General features: G+C 50.2%; 1 protein-coding gene across 1 annotated transcript; it reads left to right on the top strand.

Moving 5' to 3' along the window:
- The first annotated feature begins 15,652 nt into the window (after positions 1 to 15,652).
- Positions 15,653 to 21,770, top strand: FOXF2 (forkhead box F2). Its single transcript, XM_060614959.3, has 2 exons — positions 15,653 to 17,251; positions 20,856 to 21,770. The coding sequence occupies exons 1-2, from the start codon at positions 16,069 to 16,071 to the stop codon at positions 21,020 to 21,022; spliced, it is 1,350 nt and encodes a 449-aa protein (XP_060470942.1). The 5' UTR covers positions 15,653 to 16,068; the 3' UTR covers positions 21,023 to 21,770.
- Positions 21,771 to 23,562: the final 1,792 nt, after the last annotated feature.

The raw sequence follows: 23,562 nt of genomic DNA, 5'->3' as shown, positions 1-23,562 counted from the left end.
TTCAGCCCTTCCAAATCAGACCCTAAATACCCTCAGTAAGTATATTTTCTGCTGAATCTAGCCAGTGTGGACTCTGGTGTTTCTATATAACAATTCAGACTATGCATTTTTTCTTTGGATTGTCCTACAACTCTTACTCTAGCTTCTTGAGTTGAATCATTAGCTTCTTTGCTCTCAATCTTTCTTAATTTCTTTTTTTAATGCTATATATGAGAAACATATTACTGAGTCTTTACCTTTTGTGTTAACTTTTAAAAGTTTATTTATTTTGAGAAAGAGTATGTGAGAAACATGCACCTGCACAAGAAGGAGACAGGCAGATAGAGACAAAAAGAGAAATTCCCAAGCAGGTTTCACAGTGTCAGACACAGGGCAGGGTGGGGATGGGGCCCTTGAACACTGTGATCATGGCCTGGGCCAAAATCAAGAGTGCAATGCTTAACTGACTGAGCCACCCATGCACCTCTAGATCTTTATTAATTTCTGATCATTGGTTTCCAAGCTATAAATGTCCCTTTAGGTAATGCTTTAGCTGCACATAGAGCGCTTTCTCTGTTATCAGCTCTCAGTACTTCATGATTTTTCATAAGCCTTTTAGCTCAATCGTTATTTTATACTCTTAAAAATATATTCCCAAGCTTGTTTTTTTTTTACCTGTCTTTTTTATGTCCTTCTTATAAACACCTAAATTTATTGCTTCAGAGTGAGCAAATATGGTTCATAAGATGCTAGTTCTTTGTAATTTATGAAGACTTTCTTTGTGGCCTAGAACGTGGTCAATTTTTGTGAATGTTCCTTCTGTGCTCAAAAAAAATTTTCTACTTTGTATTCATTACCAGTGGTTTCCAAATAGAGCTCAGCTGACAGGCCACACTAGACTCATATGAATCACTGTTTAAAAATAGAGTGCCATAGACCTCAGTCTAAAATACAACAAATCTCTAAGATAAGACCCTTGAATCTGTGTGTCAAGCAGCATCTCAGGTAACTCTAAAATGGTAACTTTAGGAAGCACTTTCTTTTGTTCCTACCCACAATGCCCCCACATTCAGACAGGATCAGAGATAAAATTTCAGACAAATAGAATCCTATAATTTTAAAGAGATTCCATATCCTTTCATGCTACATTTTCCCCACACTCAAAATCATCTATTTTAGATTATTCTTCCTTATACTTAGCCTAAGTATTTCATGCATGCCTTCTATTCTGTCTGCATTTCCCCCTCTTTCCTTCCTAAAGAACCAGATTTCACTTCTTAATCCATGACATAGGTGAGACCCATGAAATCATGTAACTTAGGGGAAACACAGTTCCAGGGAGATAGCCTAAGTAGTCCAAATTCACCCCATGATACTTGTTTATGATTGCTTTACATGATTTGTGTGTGAATGACACTCTGCTGGAGACTATAAGTGATCCAGAGATCAGAGATCCAGAAAGCATGGGCTGTAAACTAGCCCTAAAAAATGAAGAGGGGAGCACTTCATCTTACTGTTGGAGGAGAAGATTTTTTCCCATACATATCCTTTTGAATGCCAACAGTGAAGCCCACAGCACCAGCTGATGTTATCTTACAACTAGAACATAAACAAGTTCTAGGATGAAGTGGATTCTGTGGCCAGCAGAGTAGAAAAACAGTTCACTGACTCTTAACCCAACCAGCTCCAAAACCTGCCCTACGCCAAGATTTCCAGTTACATGAGATAATTCAATTAGTGTATTGGTAAGGATTTCTGTTCCTTGCAGCCTGAACCATCCTCACTGATAACACTCTTGGTTCCCTTTCACTGTAGATTAAAAACTCAACCAACCACCTTTGATTTTCAATGGACCTTTTACCGAAAGACCACAAATAAATCCTTCTTCGGCTTTTTTTATTTTTACACCAAATGCTCCCAACACTGTCATCTTTCCACCACGAAAGTCACACTTCATTCCTTAATCAGAGGCATGCATGACTTACGATCATTTGAATAGTGCTGAGTTCAGTAAGAATTTCCTCTAATCTGTCATTTACCTACACTAGTCCAGAAGTCAGGCTTCAGTGCCTACAGAGTTTAGGATTCATGTGACTCTATGACTAACATGAAAACAATCAGCATATCTAGAAACATATATCACTAAACCAGGAGTGCCTCATGGAAAAATGAGGAAAGTCAGGTGGCTGTTAAATTACACTAAGTCATTATATAAGAAAAGGGAATGAAAAAAATTAAGGACAAGTATATGTAATATAGGCCAGGAAAAAATTTTTAAGGGGTGTTAACTGTACTGCCCAACTTGAGACGTCTGAAGTCCAGACATCAATCAAATCTTGACCTTGAAACAATTCCCTAGTCAGAAAGGGATCAGGAATACATTAAAATGAATTCAAGACACTCAAAATTACATATTGTTCTCACATTACTATGGATTTACACATAATCCATGATATTAGAAAATGAAAAGCCAAAAAAAAGCAACACACACACACACACAAATTCTCATATTTACCTGCTATATGCATCTACATTATTTTCCTTTCTGTTAAATCTCCATGCTCATAAAATGCACACCAATTCATCTGCATTTTTTGTAACTGATTTACAAATGGAAAGGACTTCAAGCTCTTATCTTTTCTGAGAATGCTCCAACTGCAGAAGTGTTCATAGGTAGAATCCAAAAAACAAAAGACATTTATTATATTCTATATTTTTGCTGAGCTCAGCCAGGCTGATTCCCTCAGCCTGATGCCAACATACACCCTCTATCTACACAAAGCAACCAACCCCAGATGTGTGATATTTAAACCTGCCTTTTCAAATGGAAAGTACTCCCTAAGAGAATCTGTCACTCTCTACCTTCTTTATTTTACCCCTTTCTGTCACCAGAGCAGATCTTCAAAGGCATTCTGCCCCCTTATTGAGAAAAGCAAATGACCTGTCCAAAAGACCTGCATAGTCCCTGCCTCTCCCAGGCTCCATCTCCAAATCCTATCTGCCCTGTTGGCCTATTTAACTTTCCACACCCATTTTCTTCCAAGACATGGGTCCGGGAAATTTCGTTTATATTTTGATGTCTTCAAACATCATTTCCATTCCATGGGAGAAGAAAAAAAAAAAAAACAACTTCATGAGCCTCCTCTTTTGCTTAATGAAAAGTTGACAAATGAAAACTCACAGCTTTTCAAATTCTTAACATTTTAACTCCAGAGACTTGGAGAGTAAATTAGGTGAATATCTGAGTCATCAAGTAGGTCAGTCTTTTTTAAAGCCAAGAACTGGTCACAGCAGAGTCTCTCATTAGGATTGTGTGATGGAACACTCCACTAGCATCCCCATGGCCTAGCTAACAACCCACAAGAGCCAAACAAAAGGGTCATTTGTTTTTTCCAAAAAATATATTATCCTTCCAATTGGGAAAATAAAATTCTGAATCTATCCTAGATCCATGCTGATAGGGAAAGTCATGTGGATCCTTACAATTAAACGGACAGCAAAATTACATATAAAAACACTTTGGCCACCAACTGGGACATGAAAACTTAGGTACTAAAAACGGTAATGAAAAGAAGGAAGAAGAACTAGGATAAAGAAAAACTATTTTGTTCCTGATCGTTTTAAGAGTAAGATTTTATGTGAATGATTTGTTTAAATGGCTATTAAACTGCTAAGGTGTTTATATATGTAAAATATGCATATTGGAGGAAGTCAGCTGGTAGCTTCACTCTCCTGAGGGAAAATCCAAAGTTCATTACCAATCTTCGGTCTACCGCAGAGAAGTCTGCAAGCCCCAGGGGCTTGGAATTCTAAAAAGGCCATTCAAGCCTCAGGTGGACTCCGCGTTTCTCCATTTCCCTGTCCTTCCGCTTTTCTTTCCTTAAAAATTTTCTTATAGGATTTGCATTTGATGAGGTTCAAGAGGTCACTTCCCCTCTTACCCTCCCCCTCCTGGTCCGGCGAAGTAGCCGCGTCCAGAAAACGAACGCCGTCCTAGCCAAAGTGCCTGAGAGAGGCGGCTCTGCCTGAGGTTTTGCCCCTGGTGTCCCGCTGCGGGGGACGTTTTCGACCTTGGAGGAGCCAGTCTGTCCTTTGTACTCAGGCCCTCTCTCCTGGAGAGGACCACGCCGATCTCAAGCAAAGGCCGACAGCCGAGGAATGGCCATTTATTGTCTGCCTTTTCCAAGCAGTATTTGGAGCCCGGTCCTGGACGGAGACGAACCTGGCCAAGGATCATACAGGGGAAACGTCGAAGGCACTAAAATGAAAATGCTCTCTCCGCTTTCCACCCCCAGCTTCTGAGGCTGTCGCCCTCTGTCTGTGCCCTGCGTTTCCGTTGCACTCCCACTTTGGGGTCGCAGTAGCGCACCGCTGCCCAAGGCACCCAGCACCCCAAGCAATCTGACCGCACTGAGCGAACCGAGTGATGGGGCCGAGGCACGGAGAAGTAGCCCTATACCAAGTCGGACTTCAGCCGCAAGTCCCCTTCCCGAAGAGATGGACCCGCCCCAGCGCGCTTTAGCCGTCGCTCTTAGAAGCCTCTCGGCTGCCGCGCGCCGCTGCTCCGGGCGTGAGCCTTCGGCCCAAGGGTCCTACCGGGGCCTTTTTGTACTTACTTCCAGCTTCTTTTCTAACGCTTAATTGTTAATCGAATCTCAAAACTAAAACAAAGCCCAAGAGTTTGGTTGGGGCTGGAACATGCGCAGGGGCCCAATTCTGCCTTTGCCCCTAGGACCACAACCGGAAGTCACCGGGAGAAAGCTCTGCCGCGGCGCTAGCCGAAATCCGTCCAAGGTCAGAGGAATCCGCACAGCCAGTTTTGAGGCTAATGCGTGTTGAGCGCTCCCGACGTGCCGCACGCTGTTGTACAGCTCGGTTTGTATTATTTCGTTTAATCCTCCTAGCAACTCCATGGGGGAAGCTATTATTATCATCCCAACTACAGAAATGACAAAAGTGAAGTCCGGAAAAATAAAGTTAACTTGCTCAAGGTCAGGTAACTGGTATGTGCAAGGTGTATTGGGGCGGTGAGGGTGGGGCGAGGCGTACACAGAAAATAATTAAGTGGACTAAAAGCATTTACTACCTTAGTATTTCAAATTGCAGGTAACGTTTTCAGACTCAGAGCTTTGAGAGCCCAGTGAGGTGGAGTAGGGGTGTTGAGCAGTGGCCCTTTTGTACGCCGGCATACAGGAGGGTAGGGACCCACCCTGCTGCCCGGGCGCTGTGGTTACGGTGAACGGCGAGGGTTCTTCGCCTGCCACCACACCACACAAGCCCGTCCAGAGTCTGCGCCTCTTGCAAACGGGAAATGGAGGGGAAAGGAGGAAAATTCCGCTTAAAACAAGCAAACTCCGTGGGCGCTGTACTGGCGGCCCACGTCCGCGAGGAAACTGCAAGGCGCCCTTGGCAGCTCAAGCTGCAACGAGCCGGCAAGTTTTTGTTCCGCGTTTTCACGCTTTTCTCACGGGATCTCGAAAACCAAAGAGTCCTCGAGTGCAAATCAGCTGTAGATGGCTCGTCCCCCAAGGAGCCAAAACAAGTCACACAGACTTGGGCCGCTCAAAAACCTAACATTATTAAGCGGGAGCTTCCGCGAGGTAGTCACTCCAGTGAGCTCCTCTGACAGAGCTCAGCTATACACACACACACACACACACACACACACACACACACCGCACCCTGGCCACAGTACCCTGTTCGGGCCACCGGGCATGGACCCACCGCACTGAGAGGGCGCGCGTCTGAGCCCGGGTGCTGCGAAAGAGTCGGATTCCTCCAGGGGCCGCGTGATCCCGTCTAAGAGAAACGTTCCCCCACTCCCAGGGAGTATTAGCCGTTCACTGTGGAGCCATGCAGCGCCACCCTCAGCCTGAACACACTCGGAGAGCAGAGACCCCAGCCCTCAGAGGCGGACTTACTTAAACTTGTAGACAATGGACCCACCATCATTTCCTTATTAGGGACAAAACCAAGGAGCATATAAGCGATTGCTCAGGGAAGGAAATTTCTCAAGTACGCCTAAAATTTAAAGAAGTACCTTAAGACTAAACGGCGCTTTTGTTGGATTGGGCCAAAAATATCAGTGTAAATGTGTATATGTCAAAATGTTAGTACTTTTACAATTTTTATTTCATCTTTGTAATCATCACAGAAGGACGTATTGTTTTTAAATTTTTATTATTTCCATTTTACAAAAAAAGAGTAGGAATTGAAGCTCAGACTTATTCAAGGTCATCAGGAGCAGGTGCAATTGTCAAACAAAATCTAAAGACACCTATGAGCATCATGTCACTATTCATCTGCTCTGAGGATGAGGGAAATGCTAAGAACAAAGGTAACATATATTATTTGAGGGAGCAGAAAAAATCAGACAAGTCAATAACAAATATTTCTGAAATATTTGTACAGAGTCCTGGTGTGGACTGAGGGTTGGGGATACAGACCAACCAGTGCCTCCTGGGCCATCCCCCAGGATCCCTTTCCCCCTCCACCCTAGCCCAAAATCTTCTCACAAGCACTTCCAAATAGTATGAAAAATTATTTCCTGGTCTGGGTAAATGATTTGGAAACTACTATATGGATAGTATACTATACGGATAAACATATACACACATACATAGGGATAGATATATTCAAAGGCCACATGTGATCTTGTGATAAATTCTGTATGTGTGATCTGGTATGCATATATGGAAGCAATGTGGGGTTAACTCCCCTTTTCACAGCTTACTGCTAAAGTACTCACCCAACCCCAGTGAAGGTGGGGGAGGGAAAGTTTGTATACTTCTTGGCAGTTTTAGCAGCCAGGAGAAACTCTAGATATTTGGGGCTGGAAGTCACTTGGGAGGAGGGGGGAGAAAGATGGAAAGTTCTGTTTGTAAGATACACATCCAGAACAATGTTCCAGCCTATTTCCAATTTCCCCAAGGAAGTGTGCTTGTCTGCACCAAAATATAATTTTAGGTATGAAAGAGCTAGAACTGGTGGGTGTGTTAAGGAGTAATAAGGTGCACTTTTAAAACATGATGTCTGGATTTGCCCTAAAATATTTCAGCAAAATGAAAATAGAAAAGAAAAATGGAGCAAGTGTGGCAAAATCTTCATAATTGTTATATCTAGGTGATGGGTATTGAAGAGAGAGCTCATTGTATACCCTCTCTACTTCTGTGTACTATGAGCCTTTTCATTTTAAATAAAAGTGTAAAAAGAAAAATAAAATCTCAATTTTTTCATGTAAATAAGTGTGCTTTATTGTATATAAATCTAATTTTTAGAATTTTAAAAATAAAAGTCAGTTGCAGTAGAAAAAAACAGTTCCTTATGATCATGTTGCAGAGGAAGACCGGTGGTTGACATCTTCGGCTCAGGTCCGAAATCTATCTAGTTCCCTTGGCTTTCTGGAATCCCAGTTCACTCCTACCTGTTGATCGCCTGTCTTTTGTATTCAGCCTTCCCCAACAGGACCTCCAAAGTTCCCCTTATCTCGTAGACTTTCACCAGCATAAATTTAGGAAGCTGCCTGGCTTTCTTCAGCCAAAAGGAATGAGAAATAATAAAAGCAAAAAGTCGTATTACTGTCAGTGTAGACCCAGAAGAGGAGAAAGAGTTCTTGGAACCTCTTCACGGATGAGAACGCTAAGGCAGAAGAAAGTGCCTTCTCCAGGATACCTTGCTGAACAGCCGACTGGAACTGGCTTCACCAAACGTTCGGTGGTCTGTCTCTTTTCTACCAGATGTCAGGAAAATGCCAGGAGCTCCGGGTATGTAACTTACAAATGAAGACCCAGCCTTCTGCCCCTTGCTTCAAGAAACCAAAACAGCTGCACTGAATCCTGAATTTCTTCAGCATGGCGTAAGCATGATTGCCACGGAGAGAGCGCACTTCGACAGAGCAGTGCCAAGTACGTAACTTATTTTCTTCTTTAAATGTTAACGGCATGCGGGGGTAGGAAAGGTGCCCTAAGATGGTCAACCCAGTACTAGGCAGACGATAATTTTTGAAGGAACCTAGGGTCTGGGACAAGCGGCTGCGGGGAGCCCGGACCTCAGTGGCTGCGTCAGAAACCTTGGGCAGGTGAGGGAGAGGGAGCTGCGCCTTTGGAGGAGCGCAGGGCAGCCTCTCCGACCACGATTCCCGAGAGCCTGGCGCCACCCAGCGGAAATGAAAAGAACTCCCGCTTTTCCTCCAATTGCACCCAAGAAAAGGGGAGGCGCAGCCCGCAACACCTCAAAATCCAAGGATTTTTGGAGGGAGGGGAGGTGACACTCATTTGACGACTCCACAAATCCATGCCCAGCCTTCCCAGTTCACTCCTCCCCACCAGCAAGGGCACTCTGACCAGGCCCCAAAGCATGTCCCCTTGATCCCCAAGACGAAAAACGCTTTCTCCTAAAATGCAAACTACGGCCACGGAAAAGCTTTTAGTGTTGATGTTCAATGCAGAGTAGGGATATGCGTTTGCCGTGCCGGCCGCGCGACGGCAAGCACAGGGGAGAGTCAAAGCAGAGGATGGAGGGGAGGGCGACGAGGGCCGCGTAAATCATTTGGAGAGATTTTTGGCCTGAGTCCCTGTTTCCGAAAGGTTGCGGGATGGTTTGACGTTGATTATATAGCTGCTTTCTTTTCAAGTGCGCGCCCCTCCCCACCGCAGCCCGCCTGGTGTGCGAGGATTGTGTTTGAAAGGGAGGAAGCATTCTTGAAGTGGTGGGTGATGGATTGTCTAAACCCTTCTGGGACGTTTTGGGCGGGGGTTTTTCCAGGCAGCTCATCAATAAAGACCCCCCTGGAGAGGGGAGGGGGCAGCTGGAAAACAGCCCCCACCTCCCGGCCTGGAGGAACCAGGCCTGGAAAAGAATATTTGCGGCCAAGGGGAAGGGTATGAGGGAATGAGAGAGGGCAAATGGGCCCCGGGCAGGTGGAGACTCCTTGCCAGGATCCTTCAGCCACGGAACCCTTTTGGGCTTCACCGCAAGGATGCCGCAGGGTGACTCATTGGGGGTAGGAAGGGGTGACAGCCGAAAGGCTGGTGGGCTCTCAACACCATGGTGTCAAGAGAGCAGGAAGTGGAGGTTCCAGAGCCAACATCAGTCCGTCTTGATGCACTAGGAGCCTTCTGTTTCTATAGATTTCTTTTCGAAGCCCCAAACAAAATCTGTCCATGTCTCACAAATTGGAGGAGGGAAATTTAGGGTGGGGGGTAAGGATGATCCGGCTCAAGCCATCCCTTGGCTTTCATGGGATCAACACCTAGAACCAAGCCAAGGAAATGAGGTAGCCTCTGACGCTGAAAAGCCCCCTTCCTTCTCATGGGCAACAGCCTTCAGAGATGCCCCACGCAGGGTCGTGTAGGCCGCAGACATGGACTACTGAATGCCGATAGGGAAACGGGAGACTGCTAGCGCCCTGGGAAGACTGGAAATCTCAAAAGCAAGGCCAGCTTAGAGAGGCAGCTTTGGGGCTTCATCTAGGATAGGAGGCCTCAGCTTTCTCAGAGAGCCACGGTCTCCGGTGTTTTCCAGGTCTCTTCTTCTGTCCTAGCACTGGCCCGCGCTCGCTTCCTCCCGGTGCTGGCCTCGCGGGGCCTTTCGTCGTCTGCGCCCCAGGGTCCACCAACGAGCTGTCCTCCTTCCACGACCAAGGGTCAGGCCGCATCCCAAAACAGGGATCCACTGCCAGACCGGGGTCTGGGGGCAGGGAGGAGAGTAATGGGGGATGGATGACAAGAAGGGCTCCCGAAAGGCAGCTCCTCCAAGGCGGCGTCTGGGCGCCTGAGGTCCCGAGTCAGGCTCTGGGCGCCGAGCACGTTTTATTTATTCCCACAGAGGATGCTGGAGGACAAAAGAAATATTTGGACGTCAGCGCTGATTTATATTTTTGGAAGAGCTACGTTTCCTTTTCTGAAGAGAAGCAAGCGCGCCCCATATCCTGAGCTCAGCAGGGAGGACAGGAGGGGAGTTTTGATGCTCCAGGAAGTTCATCCATCGCGGCGCGGCGCGCAGGGCCCGGCGCCCGCGGAGTTCGCTGCCCTTGGAGATATTTATTTATTTGGGGGGAGGGGAGGGCAAAGGGAGACGAGACAAGTCAAACACGTGAAGAAAAACTGACCACGGCTGAGTTGGGACCTCCAGGGCGCCTCCCGACCTGCCGCCCCACAGCGGGCCGGCGAAGCTCCTACGTCGGGGGGCGTTGGAGACAAATCCTTGCAACCTCCGGACGCGTTTGGCTGATGAATTCCGCAGCCCACCGCGAGCGTCCTCCCTCGTTCACTGCCTGAGGCTAACCTCTCCGGACCCAAGGGCGCCTCCCAGGTGGTCCTGTCCCTCCGGCTGGTTGTGCGCTGAGCGCGTGGGGCCCAGCCACCTTCTTCCTGAGCCTGGTTAGACAGGCAGAAGCAGTGGGCGAGGGGCGCCTCAAAAGCGTGGTGCCACAGAGTAGGGGGCGCGCGGGCCCCGCGGCTGGAGGCACAGCAAGTTGGGCGCAGAAGTAATGCCGAGCTCAAAATATCCTGAGAGGCCCTGGCCTCACTGGTTTGTTTCATCAACGGGGACTTCCCTCACAGCAGCACAAGTGGATGCAAAATTTCCGTGCTGAGGGGCACCAGCACCCACACTTGCTTCTGCCTTTTTTCCTCCCAAGACTGGGAATGTGTGGGACAGGCTTCTCTAATTTTCCTTGGCTGCTGGGAGTCCTCTCATTCCTGCCCGTCGGAGGGGCGCACCGACTGTGTCTTTCCCAGCACTGCCCCTTTTCTCTTGTTGCTGCAGGCATCAGAGCTGCCTTTTAGGAGGAATGGCAATGCCTACGATGGAAACCTTCTTCTCAAGCCCCACCCATAAACGCAGTAGGCGGTGGAAGAAGCCTAAGGGTGGTCCACTGGTCCGCTTGAGCTCTCAAGGTGCCCTGCCTGGTACCAATGCGCTGGCACCTGGGTCAGGGCCTGAGGGCAGATGGGTCCTGTCCCTGGAAGTATACCAAAGTTGTGTCTCCCAACTGAAGGGCTCTAGGGCCTTGAAATCTGAGAAGCGTGGAGACAGGAAGAGGCGCAGTCGCCATATGGGCCTCTGGAAGATTGGACCCCTTTTTACTTCCTCCTCAAGCACCTCAGACTAGGCCAAGCCAGGTATCAAATCAGGTCTACCTCCAGGCCCAGGAGATGGGGGCTTTCCGCGGATCTCTCAGGAAGGTGGCTATTAAAAGCCCTGCCCGGGACAGGCGTTTGGAGAGCGGAAGAATCTATCCAAATAAACATTTGGAATTGGGTGGCTGGTGTTCATTCAAGCCCGGAGGTCTGGGGGTTTCTGGACCGAGGAAGAAGAGCAGACACTGAGAAGGGTGTAAAATTCCCACCATTAACCCTCCTCACCAAGTTCCCTCTCCTGGGCGCCTTCTCCTGGCCTCCTGGCCTCCTGGCCAGATTTTCTATTATAAATTAAAATTTCTAGGGGGGCCTCTGCGTCGTGCAGGCTCGTGGTCTTCCTTGGTTTCCTCAAACAAGCTGACACTCCCTGCGCCTCAGCATTGAGTTCCCACCGTCCCCATCTAGAAAGGCCTCGCAGGAGCTAGAGAATCCTCTACACATATTAACTTTGTACCAAAACACAGGGTGAATACAGTGGTCAGTTACAGACCGATTTGGGAAGAGGCTTTGCTCAGGCCGGGCTGACGGAAGGAAGGGAGAGGCAAGCAGAGCTAGAGTGTCCCGAGGAGGAGAGGTCTTGGATGGCGGTAAACAGTGTCGGTGCGGATGCGTCTCTCCGGTGGGTAACTGGTTTAGTCTAAGCCATTTCATGTAAAACCCACGAAGCAGAGGAAGTATGCTAAGAACATAAAATTTAAACCGCAATAATGAAGAGATTTCCTAGAATGAAACGCCGATTACAAAACAAAATCGGAGAAACCCAAGCTTCCCGAAGTTTACATTCCCCAGCGCAGGAGCAGGGGCGGGGCCTTGGGGTTTGGAGCGGGAAAGGAACCCGCAGCCCAGGCAGACACAGTCAACCAAAGAGGGTCAGAGCACCGAGGATGGACAGAGGGCGGTTGCACTCGACGCCCTGTATTTCTGGTTAAGCAAGGAGCAGCCTGGGCTCATCTATATTCATTTTAACGAACCATAATACCTTTCCTTCCAGTAAGAAAAAATAAATCTAGATTTTTATTGTTTATAAGGCAATGAAAGTAAGGAAGAGCTCACCACCATAAGAAAGGACTTCGGAGAGAGGGAACTGTCCTAAGCAAGGCTATGTTGCAGAGACAACTTTCCTCTTAAACTGTCTGCTAAACAGAAATTCAGATATTCTTGCCAGGGATAAAGAATTTGACATGACTTGTTACTGCATGCATTCTTACCCAGGAGATCTGTATAAATCAGTAATTAAAACAAAGTTGAGAGGTTTCACTGCAATGTGTGGAAGCAGCACTGGATTGGGATCCCAGACCCCCCCCCCCCCACCACTATAGGCCAGCTTTGTTATTTCCCCAGGTGTGACTTGGAGTGAGTCATCTGATCTTTCTGAACCCCAGCCTCCTTATGGCTAAGGGGAGATAACTGTACTTAGGTCAGGTGGTGGTGACATGATGTGAGTGGAAAAGCTTCTACCTGTGAAGTCTATAAGGAACAAATTCGAGGGTTAGTATTTCTTGATTTGGGGGTCCCTGTCAGGGGAAGTTTCCATAGGCAAAAGTGGGGTCTCCAAGAAAGAATTTCAGAGAAAAGCCTCTTCCTGCTCAGATAACTAAGGTCACCAACCTCCATATTTTTTGTGGAGTGCAGAGCAGTATTTAGATCCCCGGAGAGAGAAAAAGGCTTCAAGACAGCTGAGCTGCTCCTGGCTGGAACTGTAACTACAATGCCTACAGACTTTCTAAGACCTGTCTAGCTTCCTGTAACACTCAGCAAAGTATAAGAGGTGTTTCTTGCAAGTTTGAAGAGTTTAGGTAAAATGGATACCATTGTCACTTGGATTGGATAGGAAAGGGAGCCTTTAAAAATCCCTGCTATTTTAGCCTGCTTGGATTTTAGGGTAGGTGGTTTTTATTCTTCAGTCTCTGCGTCCTAAAACCTTTTAGGGTCTGAGATCCAATGTACATAGAATTCCTAGGTGTGGACAGTCAGAGAGGGTTCAGCAACAGTGATATTGACTTGCTTGCTGAATTTTCCCAAAATCTATTGTCCACCATCCCCACCTACAAATAAGATGATTGCCTTCCTTTTCCTTATGTTTCCATCTGGGCCAGTTCTCTTCCCACTAAACACACACACACACACACACACACACACACACACACACACTGAAGGCTATGTCAGTGGGATTCTTTTTAGATACTATGTGTCCTCCTCACTCCAGTTTCTGTTGTATTTGATTATTTTTCAGACATTTAAAGCATTGATGTAGTGAGCCTACCATGTATACTTACTTACATTTAAATTATTCCATGTAAAATGACAAAAGGGGGTACGAGAAAAAATACCATGAATAAATGGGTATCCATTCCCAAAATATGCTCCCAAGTCATTCAGAAAGAAATTCTTAGAAGTAGAAACAACTGCAAAACCCCTACCCCAACTCAATCAAAACATCCCATCCGGAAAAGACTGACTTGTTTCTTTTTTCTATTGGAAATGAGCGGTAAACTGAGTTCATTTTAGCCGTGTTTTCTTAGCTGACTCTCGGCTACAATCAAGCCATTTTCGGACACATTCCCATGTAGGTACCAGGGGTGCTCTGGAGGAAGCTGTCGACGCCTGTTCAGCTAATTTAGGTTTTCTTTGTCTAATTACTGTGGAGCTTAGGGAAAAGGAGCCCGGCTCAGGGCAGTAAACTGACACTCGGTCTCTGTGTGTGGTATCCAGGCAGGGTTTGATGGAAAAAGCCTGCTTCCACTCAACTTCAGGTCACTGTCTGGGGCCAGCCCCAGCCCAGCCCCCAGCTTCCCCCCTCCCACTCCTCCCTCTCCTCAGCTTCTACAGCCCCACCAGCACACTCAGTCAGGAGCAGATTCTCTATTCAGTATCTCCAGGGGCACAGATAGCTAGTGCCACCCCACTGCCTCGGTTCTGTTCCAAGGCTTTTGGCAGCTGGCCTTTCTCTAGATCCCGGACCAATCTCAGATTCTCTTTTCCTACCCCCCCCCCCCTCAGGCTCCCCAGCACACATACTTGCACCTTAGTCCCTTTGGAGTAGACACAGAGAGGTGCCCAGCCCAGCCTCCCATTTTGTCCTCTGGTCTGCACCACCTCCCTTCTGGGCCTCCCCCATCAGTCCTTGTGTGGCCAGGCCAGCTCCCAGGCCTCCGGCTCTCCTCCTCCCACTTCCAGCCCCTGTCCCTGGTCAGACTACATTTCCTTGCACGTGTAATCCAATAACTAACTGTCGGGTCTCATTGGAAGTGATTCCTCCCGAGGGCACATCCTCTCTCCCAGCCTGACTCTTACTTAGAGAAGAATTGGCCACACTGGGGTGGAGTGTTCTCCTATATAAGATAGTTTCAAGATGGCACAGTTTTTTGGTGGACAGCATTGAGACTAAGGATTGTAAATCTAGTGACAGTTACCCCTTCAGGACTGAATATAAATACAGCTATCTCACTTATCTCACTCAGTGTCAGCCTTCTTTCTGCATTTTTTCTTTCTTTCCTTTTTTTTCTTTTCTTTTCTTTCGAAACATCAGATGGAAAAAGGAAAGGAAGTGGAAACAAACGCAAACATGAATCCTATTCGACTGGATTTCCAGAGTCTCTAAACTTTGGTTTTTTCTCTATCTATACCCCTCTGCTTAAAGTTCCGAAACTGTTCCAGGATTGCTCCTTCGCAGCAACGGGGAGCGGCGGGGAGGCACGGGGGGCGGGGAGGGAGTCTCTGCGGCGCCCCAGCTTGTCGCCCTCTGCTAAGCAACTGTTGGCGGAGCTTACAGACCCTGTCAGAAAGAGAGAGGATAGAACTTTACCTTTGGGCGTGTGACACCCTGGCGTGTGGCTGAGGGCTGCAATGTCTAAATGAAGTTGACAGATGGTGTCAGTGCGGGCACAGGGGGAAGGCAGCTAAGGAGGCTCCCGGCGGGCGGCGAGGGCAGCACCAGCACCAGCGGCCGCACCATTCGGCCCAGGATGAGACAGGAGGAGGATGAGGAGGAGGAGGAGAAGGAGGAAGGAGGAGGGGGAGGAGAAAAGGGGGAGGCGGGAGGGATATGAGGAGGGGGATGAAGACCGGGTGGGGGTGAATGGAGGGAGAGGAGGGCGGAGGAGAGAGCAGAGGGAAAGGAGGAGGAGAACGGAGAGGAGAAGAATGGGTGGGTCCGCTCTGAGGGGTTGGCTGGTTTTGGGGATGAGAGGCAGGGGTGCTGTAAGGGGCAACGAGAAAGAAGATTTCATAAAGTTATAGGTGGTCGAGTTTTGCTGGGGATGGGGGTCGTCCTAGCAAAATGTGAATGAGTCTGTAGTCCCTCTGTTTGAAAGAGGGTGGGTAGGTGAGAGGGAAAGTGGCCGAGAGAAGAATTAAAAGGCCGAGGAGAACCCTGGAGAGAGGGGAGCAAGATAAGAGCTGGAGACTGCAGCCAGGTTGGGAGGGGGGAGGAGTGAGCGTTGAGGCCGAGCGCTCCCTCCCCAAGGCGGCGCGGAGAGTGGAGGGGGCAGGGCGGGGTGGGGGTGGAGGGACGGAGAGAGGGAGGGAGGGCGGCCGGGGGGAGGGCGCGGGAGGGAGGAAGTCTGAGAGACAGAGCGAGGAGCGCTCCTGAAGGGAGACGTCGGGCTCGTCCCCGGGGTCCCTGCCGCGGTCCCAGCTCGCGGGCGCAGCTGCCCTGCGCCGGGCCGCTTTGGTTCCTCGGGACCGGAGGCCGTTGCGCAAGACAAGGGCCCGAGGCTCCGGGGAGGGATGCGCCGGGCGTTGCCTCCGGCCCGCCGCCGCCGCCGCCGCCAGAAGCCCCAGCGGAGCTAAGGGAGGCAACGCCGAAGCTCTGGCTCGCAGTGGCCACCGCTGCAGCCCGAGCGGCGGTCTAGGGCGCTCGCCGGGCTTCTGGGCCGACCCCGTTCCGGCGCCTCCACTCCCGGCCCCGGGCCCGCCCCCGCGGCCCGGCCTGGCTCACGGGTCCCAGATGACCACCGAGGGCGGGCCGCCGCCGCCCCCGCCGCGCCCGCCGCCGGCCCCGCTCCGCCGCGCGTGCAGCCCGGCCCCCGGCGCGCTCCAGGCCGCCTTGATGAGCCCGCCGCCCGCCACCGCCGCCCTGGAGACCACCTCGTCGTCTTCGTCGTCGTCCTCCGCCTCCTGTGCCTCCTCCTCCTCCGCCTCCAACTCGGCCAGCGCCTCCTCGGCAGCCTGCAAGAGCGCGGGCGGCGGCGGCGGCGGCGCGAGCGCGGGGAGCGGGGGCGCCAAGAAGGCGAGCTCGGGGCTGCGGCGGCCAGAGAAGCCTCCCTACTCGTACATCGCGCTCATCGTCATGGCCATACAGAGCTCGCCCAGCAAGCGCCTGACACTCAGCGAGATCTACCAGTTCCTGCAGGCGCGCTTTCCCTTCTTCCGCGGCGCCTACCAGGGCTGGAAGAACTCCGTGCGCCACAATCTCTCTCTCAACGAGTGTTTCATCAAGCTGCCCAAGGGCCTCGGGCGACCCGGCAAGGGTCACTACTGGACCATCGACCCAGCCAGTGAGTTCATGTTCGAGGAAGGCTCGTTCCGCCGCCGGCCGCGCGGCTTCAGGCGGAAATGCCAGGCGCTCAAGCCCATGTACCACCGCGTAGTGAGCGGCTTGGGCTTTGGGGCCTCACTGTTGCCGCAGGGCTTCGACTTCCAGGCGCCCCCATCGGCGCCGCTCGGTTGCCACGGGCAGGGTGGCTACGGCGGCCTCGACATGATGCCCGCGGGCTATGACGCAAGCACAGGCGCCCCGAGCCACGCGCACCCGCACCACCACCATCACCACCACGTCCCGCATATGTCGCCCAACCCGGGCTCCACCTACATGGCCAGTTGCCCTGTGCCCGCCGGGCCTGGGGGCGTCGGCGCGGCTGGGGGTGGCGGCGGAGGGGACTACGGCCCGGACAGCAGCAGCAGCCCAGTGCCCTCGTCCCCAGCAATGGCAAGCGCCATCGAGTGCCACTCTCCCTACACGAGCCCTGCGGCGCACTGGAGCTCGCCCGGCGCCTCGCCTTACCTCAAGCAGCCGCCCTCCCTGACTCCCAGCAGCAACCCCGCGGCCTCTGCAGGCCTGCATTCGAGCATGTCCTCCTACTCGCTGGAGCAGAGCTACCTGCACCAGAACGCCCGCGAGGACCTCTCAGGTAACGCAGTGAGCCGGTAGCGGCCCGCTGGAGGCGTCGCCTCTATCTAAGCTTTCGGGCTCCCAGGCTACTGCAACTTCCAGGGAGTCGCCGAAACCTAGGGGTCTGAAGGCACTGGGAGGAGCGGGTGCTGAGGGGAACGGGAACCTTATCCATCAGGGGGAGAGATTGAGGTCATACTGCCTTCTCTCATAGCTTTGGCCAAGAGCTGGGACTCCAGAATTTGCACTGCCAAGAGGATGGTGCAGAGTCGCCTGCCTCCCTAGCGTCTCTGGGTGACCCTATGGACTGCAGGTCTCAAGTCTCAGGACCGACTTAGCTTAGAGAGAAAGAATGTTCTTGGGGGAGCCTGGCCAAAGAGCTGTATCTGCTTCCCTTTGTGTGTGACTGTGTTTAGTTTGTTTTGCTGTGCTTTCCTCCCAAAGTAAACGTCAGAAAGGGAGATGTTCTGTATCTTGAGGGTGTGGGTGGGGAGGGGTTGCAACTGGGCAGGAGTCGAGAGGAGGGGAAATGAGGGAAGGGCAGAGAAGAAAGCGGGGGGGGGGGGGGGGGGGGGGGAGGGGGGGGGAAGGGGGAGGGCAGGATCTTTCACAGAAGGGAGGTGTTTCTAGTGGGGAGGGGCAACAGCCTGTTGAGGAGCCCCTTACCTCCCAACACAGAGCACCAACCTTGGTGAGGCCAGTCTTTCCTAGGTCAGAAGGATCTGAGGCCCACATTGTGCCCCCCTCCCCAAGAAATATTTGCCTCTTGGACTTCACTTGTGTTGCTGGTGTAAATTATGTTGGTTGAAGATTATGAAAATTTATTGACTTGCCAAAGGCGATGAAAGGTAGGAGGGGGAGAGATGGGGTGGAGGAGGTAATTTGAATATTTAGCCATATTTACGGGGACAGTGGAGATAAACTCTCTCACATTAACTAACCCCTCTGAAGCATCCACAGCCTGCGGATTAAAATCAGGCTAATTTGCCCATCAAATGGTGCTCTAGCTCACACTTACCTTTCGCCCCATTTAAAAATATGTCACAGGATGATGCATACATATACATGTTTGTGAATCAGTGTACCACAAGAGCTTCAAGGGACACGGAAAGCCCAGAAATGGGCAAAAAGATGGTTCCCTGGACAGTGAAATTTCCCAAATAGGCCTTTTAAATGCGGGTCTCAGAGGTTAACTAAACAAAGACAGTCTCGGCAGGACCACACGGGAGAGGATTTTAGCCTGACTTAACCCACTGAGAGCAGAGTCTTGTTCAATTTTTATGGGAATTTCAACAAGTAACCAATACAGACGACCTTTCCCTCTCTCTCTTTTTTTAATCCCCTGGGACTGGCTGTCAATCACTGCTCACCCCAGGACGGCGCCCACTCCCCCACTCTCCTGCCCACTTCTCTCCCGCCCTGCCCGCTGCCCTCCTTGCTTTCCCTGTTCTCCCTCTCCACACAGGCTCTACTCACTTTAAACCCAGATTCTGAGGTTTCGCAGCTGCAGTGAGACTACACTAAAAATTAAAAACAAAAGAACTCAAAAGAAAGAGACTTAGGATTCTTCTTTGAGACCACCTTCGCCCCACCCAGTACATCGGGGCACACGCACAAGTCCCAGAAATTCGGGGATCCGGAAACAGGACACTTGGAGAACGAAAACGGCGAACCAAAGCACGCCGGCCTCCCGCAGCGACCTTCCCGGAGAGTCTTGCACGACCTTTGGGCAGAGCTTAGGGATGCTGGGGAGGCCATGGATTGGGCCAAAGCCTACCGGGACGCTTTGCTCCTTCCCTTGTCTTCTGGGTCCGGTCCCTTTCTTCTGTCCGCCCCCCCCCCCCCCCCCGCCCTAGTTGGCAACCTCTAGTCGACAGGAGGTAGGGGCTCAGCAGGAGCAGGCTGGGTTCGAGGACGCCTGGTTAGGAGTGCACCGCCCGCGGGGCCGCGGGCCACCGAGAGACTAGGGCCTAGCGAGGAGCCGGGAGGCCCAGCAGGGCCGAGACTGTGGGCCAAGAAGATCTCCCCCAGCAGACGCACACGCGCGCGCGCGCGCGCGCACGCACACACACACACACACACACACACACGGCACACCCACCGGGGACCGCGGTCCCACTCCAGACAGGGAGGCCAAGGTCCGCGTGCTCAGGGAGGCCCCGCAGTCCTCGTTAAGTACTGTGAGCCTTTCAAGATGGAGCTAGGGCTTTTATCCCTCACTGATCACATCAAAGAGCTGACGACGGCCTTCGGTCTTAAGGTATGACTTTAGCTCTGGGTCCCGCTATTTTGAGATCATAGAAGTGGCACCGAGAAGTGCTGTAACGTGATGGGTGAAGGCACCTGTGTGTAGAGAACAACAAGCACACACCGGAGCGCAAGGACCTATTGCTGCTTTACGAGAGCAGTGCGGCGCGCCGTTGGCGACAATAGATGTTACCGGGCAACAAACGTAGCCCAAGTCAGGGACCACTTAGCCTGGTGGCTCCGTAAACCCTGGGATGCTGCCAGGCCAAGGCGGTGAGAGCAGGGCGCGAACGCTGCGGGCGAGCGAAAACGGTTTTAACGCACTTGAAAATCGAATCCGGCCCGGCACCAACGTGTGCTTTATGGTGCCATAAGGCACGGGTATCTAGGAAAGACGCGGGTTAAGTGGTCTAATCCAGCCCGGTGCGGAAACAGACCCGATCCGGGAGAAGTCTGGGCCCCGGCGCGCTGCGACACCACGGGCCAGTGCGCCCCGGGGCCAGGAGGCGCCGACAAAACAAAAGCAAAAGTCGGCAGTGGGTTGGCGCCCAACGGCCGGGCTCAGGGCCTCGGCAGAGGAGCGGCCCCAGTGGAGAGGACTGAGAGCCGTCTCGGTCCTCTGCCATCCCGGAACTCTGTCAGGGGCTGCCCGCGCTGCCGGACGTCTGGGTCTGCAGCTGAGCGCTTATGGAAGGACATTATCTGCTCCCTGGAGTCGGGCTTCTCTAGAGGAAGCCTGCGACTTTCAGGACCTACGATGACCTGCACTTTCCTTCCAGGCCCTTTGTCTTGCAAAGGGGTTGTTTTCTGTCACCTCCTTTTGGGACAAAGAATAATCCCTGCTGTGACCTGCTACTCTGACTGGGCCACTTAGTTGGGAAATAAGACAGGAGGCTTGAAACTAGAAGTGGGAGCGACAGTGGCGTTTCTGGGGCAGGGGACTTGGCCTCTGCAGCTGGGGCTTTGGCAGCAATGTCCAGGAGCCCTGCGTTTAAGGACCCCATCAGAGAGCCTGGGCCAAATGGTTCCCGTGTTGGTGCCCCCCCCCTGCGATTAAAGCTGTGGTGAGACTCCAGGAATAATAGGGGAATTCGGACACTCTACAACTCGGTTGAGAGGAAGACCGTGCTCTTTGCGGGTAACATCAAAACAAAACATAGTGATGGCAGAGTCCTCCTCGGACTCAGTTTGAAACTTTGAGAAACTTCTGGAGATTGGGTTTGCTCTACCAGTTTTGTTACAATAGACAAAAGGACACATCAACCCCTTTCTCACCCTGAATCAAAATAAGGCATGAGTTAAGTTAAAATTTAAAAAGTGATATGTCCCATCCTCAGACTGTTTGTGAAGAGTTTTTCTTTTCTTTCGTCTTTCAGTGGGACTGCCTCGATACCAGCATCACTCTACCCCAGTGTGCGACAGAAAAGATTTTGTCCTCAACTTTAATGGCATTTCTTCTTTCCATCCCTCTGCAAGCGGGCCATATTATCACCATCACCACCACCAGAGCGTCTGCCAGGATATTAAGCCCTGTGTCATGTGAATGGAGGGAAGGAGGCCATGCCAAGGCCGCTCTCGGCTCTCTTCCTCCACAGGGCAGAAGTAACTGAGGTGGACTCCCACAATATGCACGGCGCTAGCTGTAAGTAGCACACCAGTCACTTAGCCAGAATCCCCAGGCCAGCGCTGTTCACGGATACTTGTCTACCATTGGTAGAAGGACAGCCCCTGGTAAAGTAATGCCCCTCATATGAATATGTGCAGGCTCCCAGTGAGGGGGAGAGCCAACTGAGAACTCAACTTCTTAGCAGAGATGGTAAAAAGTTACCACATGAAAAACATAAACATGTAACTCTGGGATCTTCATTACCTTCCGTAATCAGGGTCTGAAAAACGCAAGTTGTGTGTGTGTGTTTTTCTTTGTCTATGAAAATTTTTGTGCTTTTCAAAAAGGCAGTGCTAAGCACAAGACTTCAAGAAAGCCTCATCTTGTTGCCTAGCCAAGTAAGAGAGTTCTGTTTCGCCAAACACTAAGTTTGGATACAGGTGCCAAAGAACATTATTAAGAAAGTATTTAGAAACAATGTGTCTAGTTTAAGAAAGTGGTTTTCAGTATTGTGACAATACAACGTTTTTTTACAAGGTTGTTTTCTACCACCATATTTTAAAGATATTTTTATGATTTTCGTGTATACTCACACTTTGCTTGTATTTTAAAAGAAGGATATATTTGCACTTATGTATACTTTTACAGTTTGCCAAACTATTTTGATGTAAAATTTTTTTCAATAAAATATATATAACAAATAGCTGTTTTAGGGATCTATTTCCTCCACTGGTGTCCTGGGATCACCAGGTTCTCTCCTCTGCCAGCCGGCAATGCAACTCTACACTGTGGGTTTTTTTTTTTTTTTTCCAAGTTGTATAATTGACGTGGTGTGGGGTCTGTGCCTTGAGTAACACAGGCCAGGTTCTGATTGTGGGTCTTCTCAGGAGAGAAAGAGAAGAAGGAACTTCTTCTGTTCTTTCTTTCCTTCACCCTAGCTCTTTCTGGCTAAACAAAAACCAGAAGGTAAAAGGAACTTAAGAGAAAACCAGGCAAGATAATGAAAAGCAAGAGTCTGATTTGAGGAAACCAAGTTTCATGCCCCTTTTGTTCTCTTTCCTGTGGCCAAGGAGAGTTTTGCCTTTTGCTCTTTGCTCTTCCCCACCAGCAGGCAGTGATGGGGCAGAGTGGAAAGTCACCATCTAGGGCTGGGCTGAGCCTGGGCTCCTGTGAGCTCAGTGGAGGCAAGAAAGGAGTGGTATCCAAAGAATAGGACCAGCTTCCCCTTTTCAAGTCACAGTTTTGTTGATTACATTTTATTGTGGGTGGTGGTCAGATCCTAAAGTGTCCAGAGGCAGATGGCTGTGGAGAGGTAATGGGCGTTCTGTGAGCATTCGATCTTTTAATTTCTTTGGAGAGTAACAGAAGCAGGTACTCATCCTCAAAAAAAGGTGTTCTGTGACTGCTGTCTGTCCCCACTCCCAATTCAGAGCCTGGCCAACCCTGCTTACCAGAAGCACTCTCAACCCCCACACGTCTCTCCCCTTCCTCCCTTGTCCCCTATGCTCCCCCCTTTCTTTTAACAAGGGATCTCCTTCAGGGATTCCTTCAGAGCCCCTTTCCCTTGCTCCATGTCCCAAGGTTCCCCAACCATGAATGCTAAAGGCAGGGCTGGTAAATCTCTGGATTAAAAAGAGAGAAAATAGGCCAACTAGGCAGCAGGACTTGCTTCTTGTCAGCCCACCCTCCTCTGACCAGTCCTTCAAAGTCATGGGCAGTTTCAGTAACAGTCAATCTGAGCCGTATCAGAGAGGTTCTCAACCCATGATCAAGCTGCGGATTTTCCTTCCCAACTTGGGTCTGGTGTTTTGCTCTTAGTTTTGTTTTTGCTTTTGCTTTCGAAAACTCACCTTTGTTTCTCATGCCCTAAAAGGTCTTTCTCCCAGTCACCAGGCACTTAATACTACTCAGTAGATATCTCACACAGAAGGTTTTTGTATTCCAAGCAAATTTAAGTCCAAAGACAGTCTCATTAGTAAAACATCTTGTTTTCAAAAGTCTTAACCGTCTTCCTAATCCTTAGGTTTCCTTTCTATATTTTCCAAAATTAATCAGTGATTTAAACATGTCTTTTGTGTCTCCATTATCATATTTGCAGTTAAATAGGGCTTTTTTTCCCTTTTTATACTGAACTACACAAGGGCCTGCTATAAATTATGAAGTCAGTTTCAGAGTTTGCTCCGACCACAGTGCTGTGTTTACATTCCTTCCAAGGCAGCCGGCATGGTCGTAATTTATATCCTAAACACTTGAACGTAACTTGTTTATACAGAGAATGACAAGACCTCAAAGACAAAAACGCTGAGTCTCTCCGGGGTGACTGCTTTGGAAAGGCTAGCGCGCCCCCTAGTGGCACAAGGAGACCCAGGCACGCAATTATTCATGGTTGTTTCAAGCTGTGGAAGAACTTGACCCATTTTGTGCTTTTCCACATCCCTATAGTGTGGAGATGTTGCTCCTATTTACAGATGTGTACT

The sequence above is a fragment of the Panthera onca genome, chromosome B2 (assembly GCF_046562875.1).
Source record: "Panthera onca isolate mPanOnc1 chromosome B2, mPanOnc1 haplotype 2, whole genome shotgun sequence".
NCBI lineage: Eukaryota > Metazoa > Chordata > Mammalia > Carnivora > Felidae > Panthera > Panthera onca.
The sequence above is the reverse complement of the archived record's forward strand: the minus strand, read 5'-3'. Positions and strand labels throughout refer to the sequence as shown.

Bases quoted from the DNA above. Each gene is read 5' to 3' on its own strand.
- FOXF2 (XM_060614959.3), top strand. From the start codon at position 16,069: ATGACCACCGAGGGCGGGCCGCCGCCGCCCCCGCCGCGCCCGCCGCCG. The intron at 17,252-20,855 runs GTAACGCAGTGA...TTCGTCTTTCAG, and splicing joins CGCCCGCGAGGACCTCTCAG to TGGGACTGCCTCGATACCAG.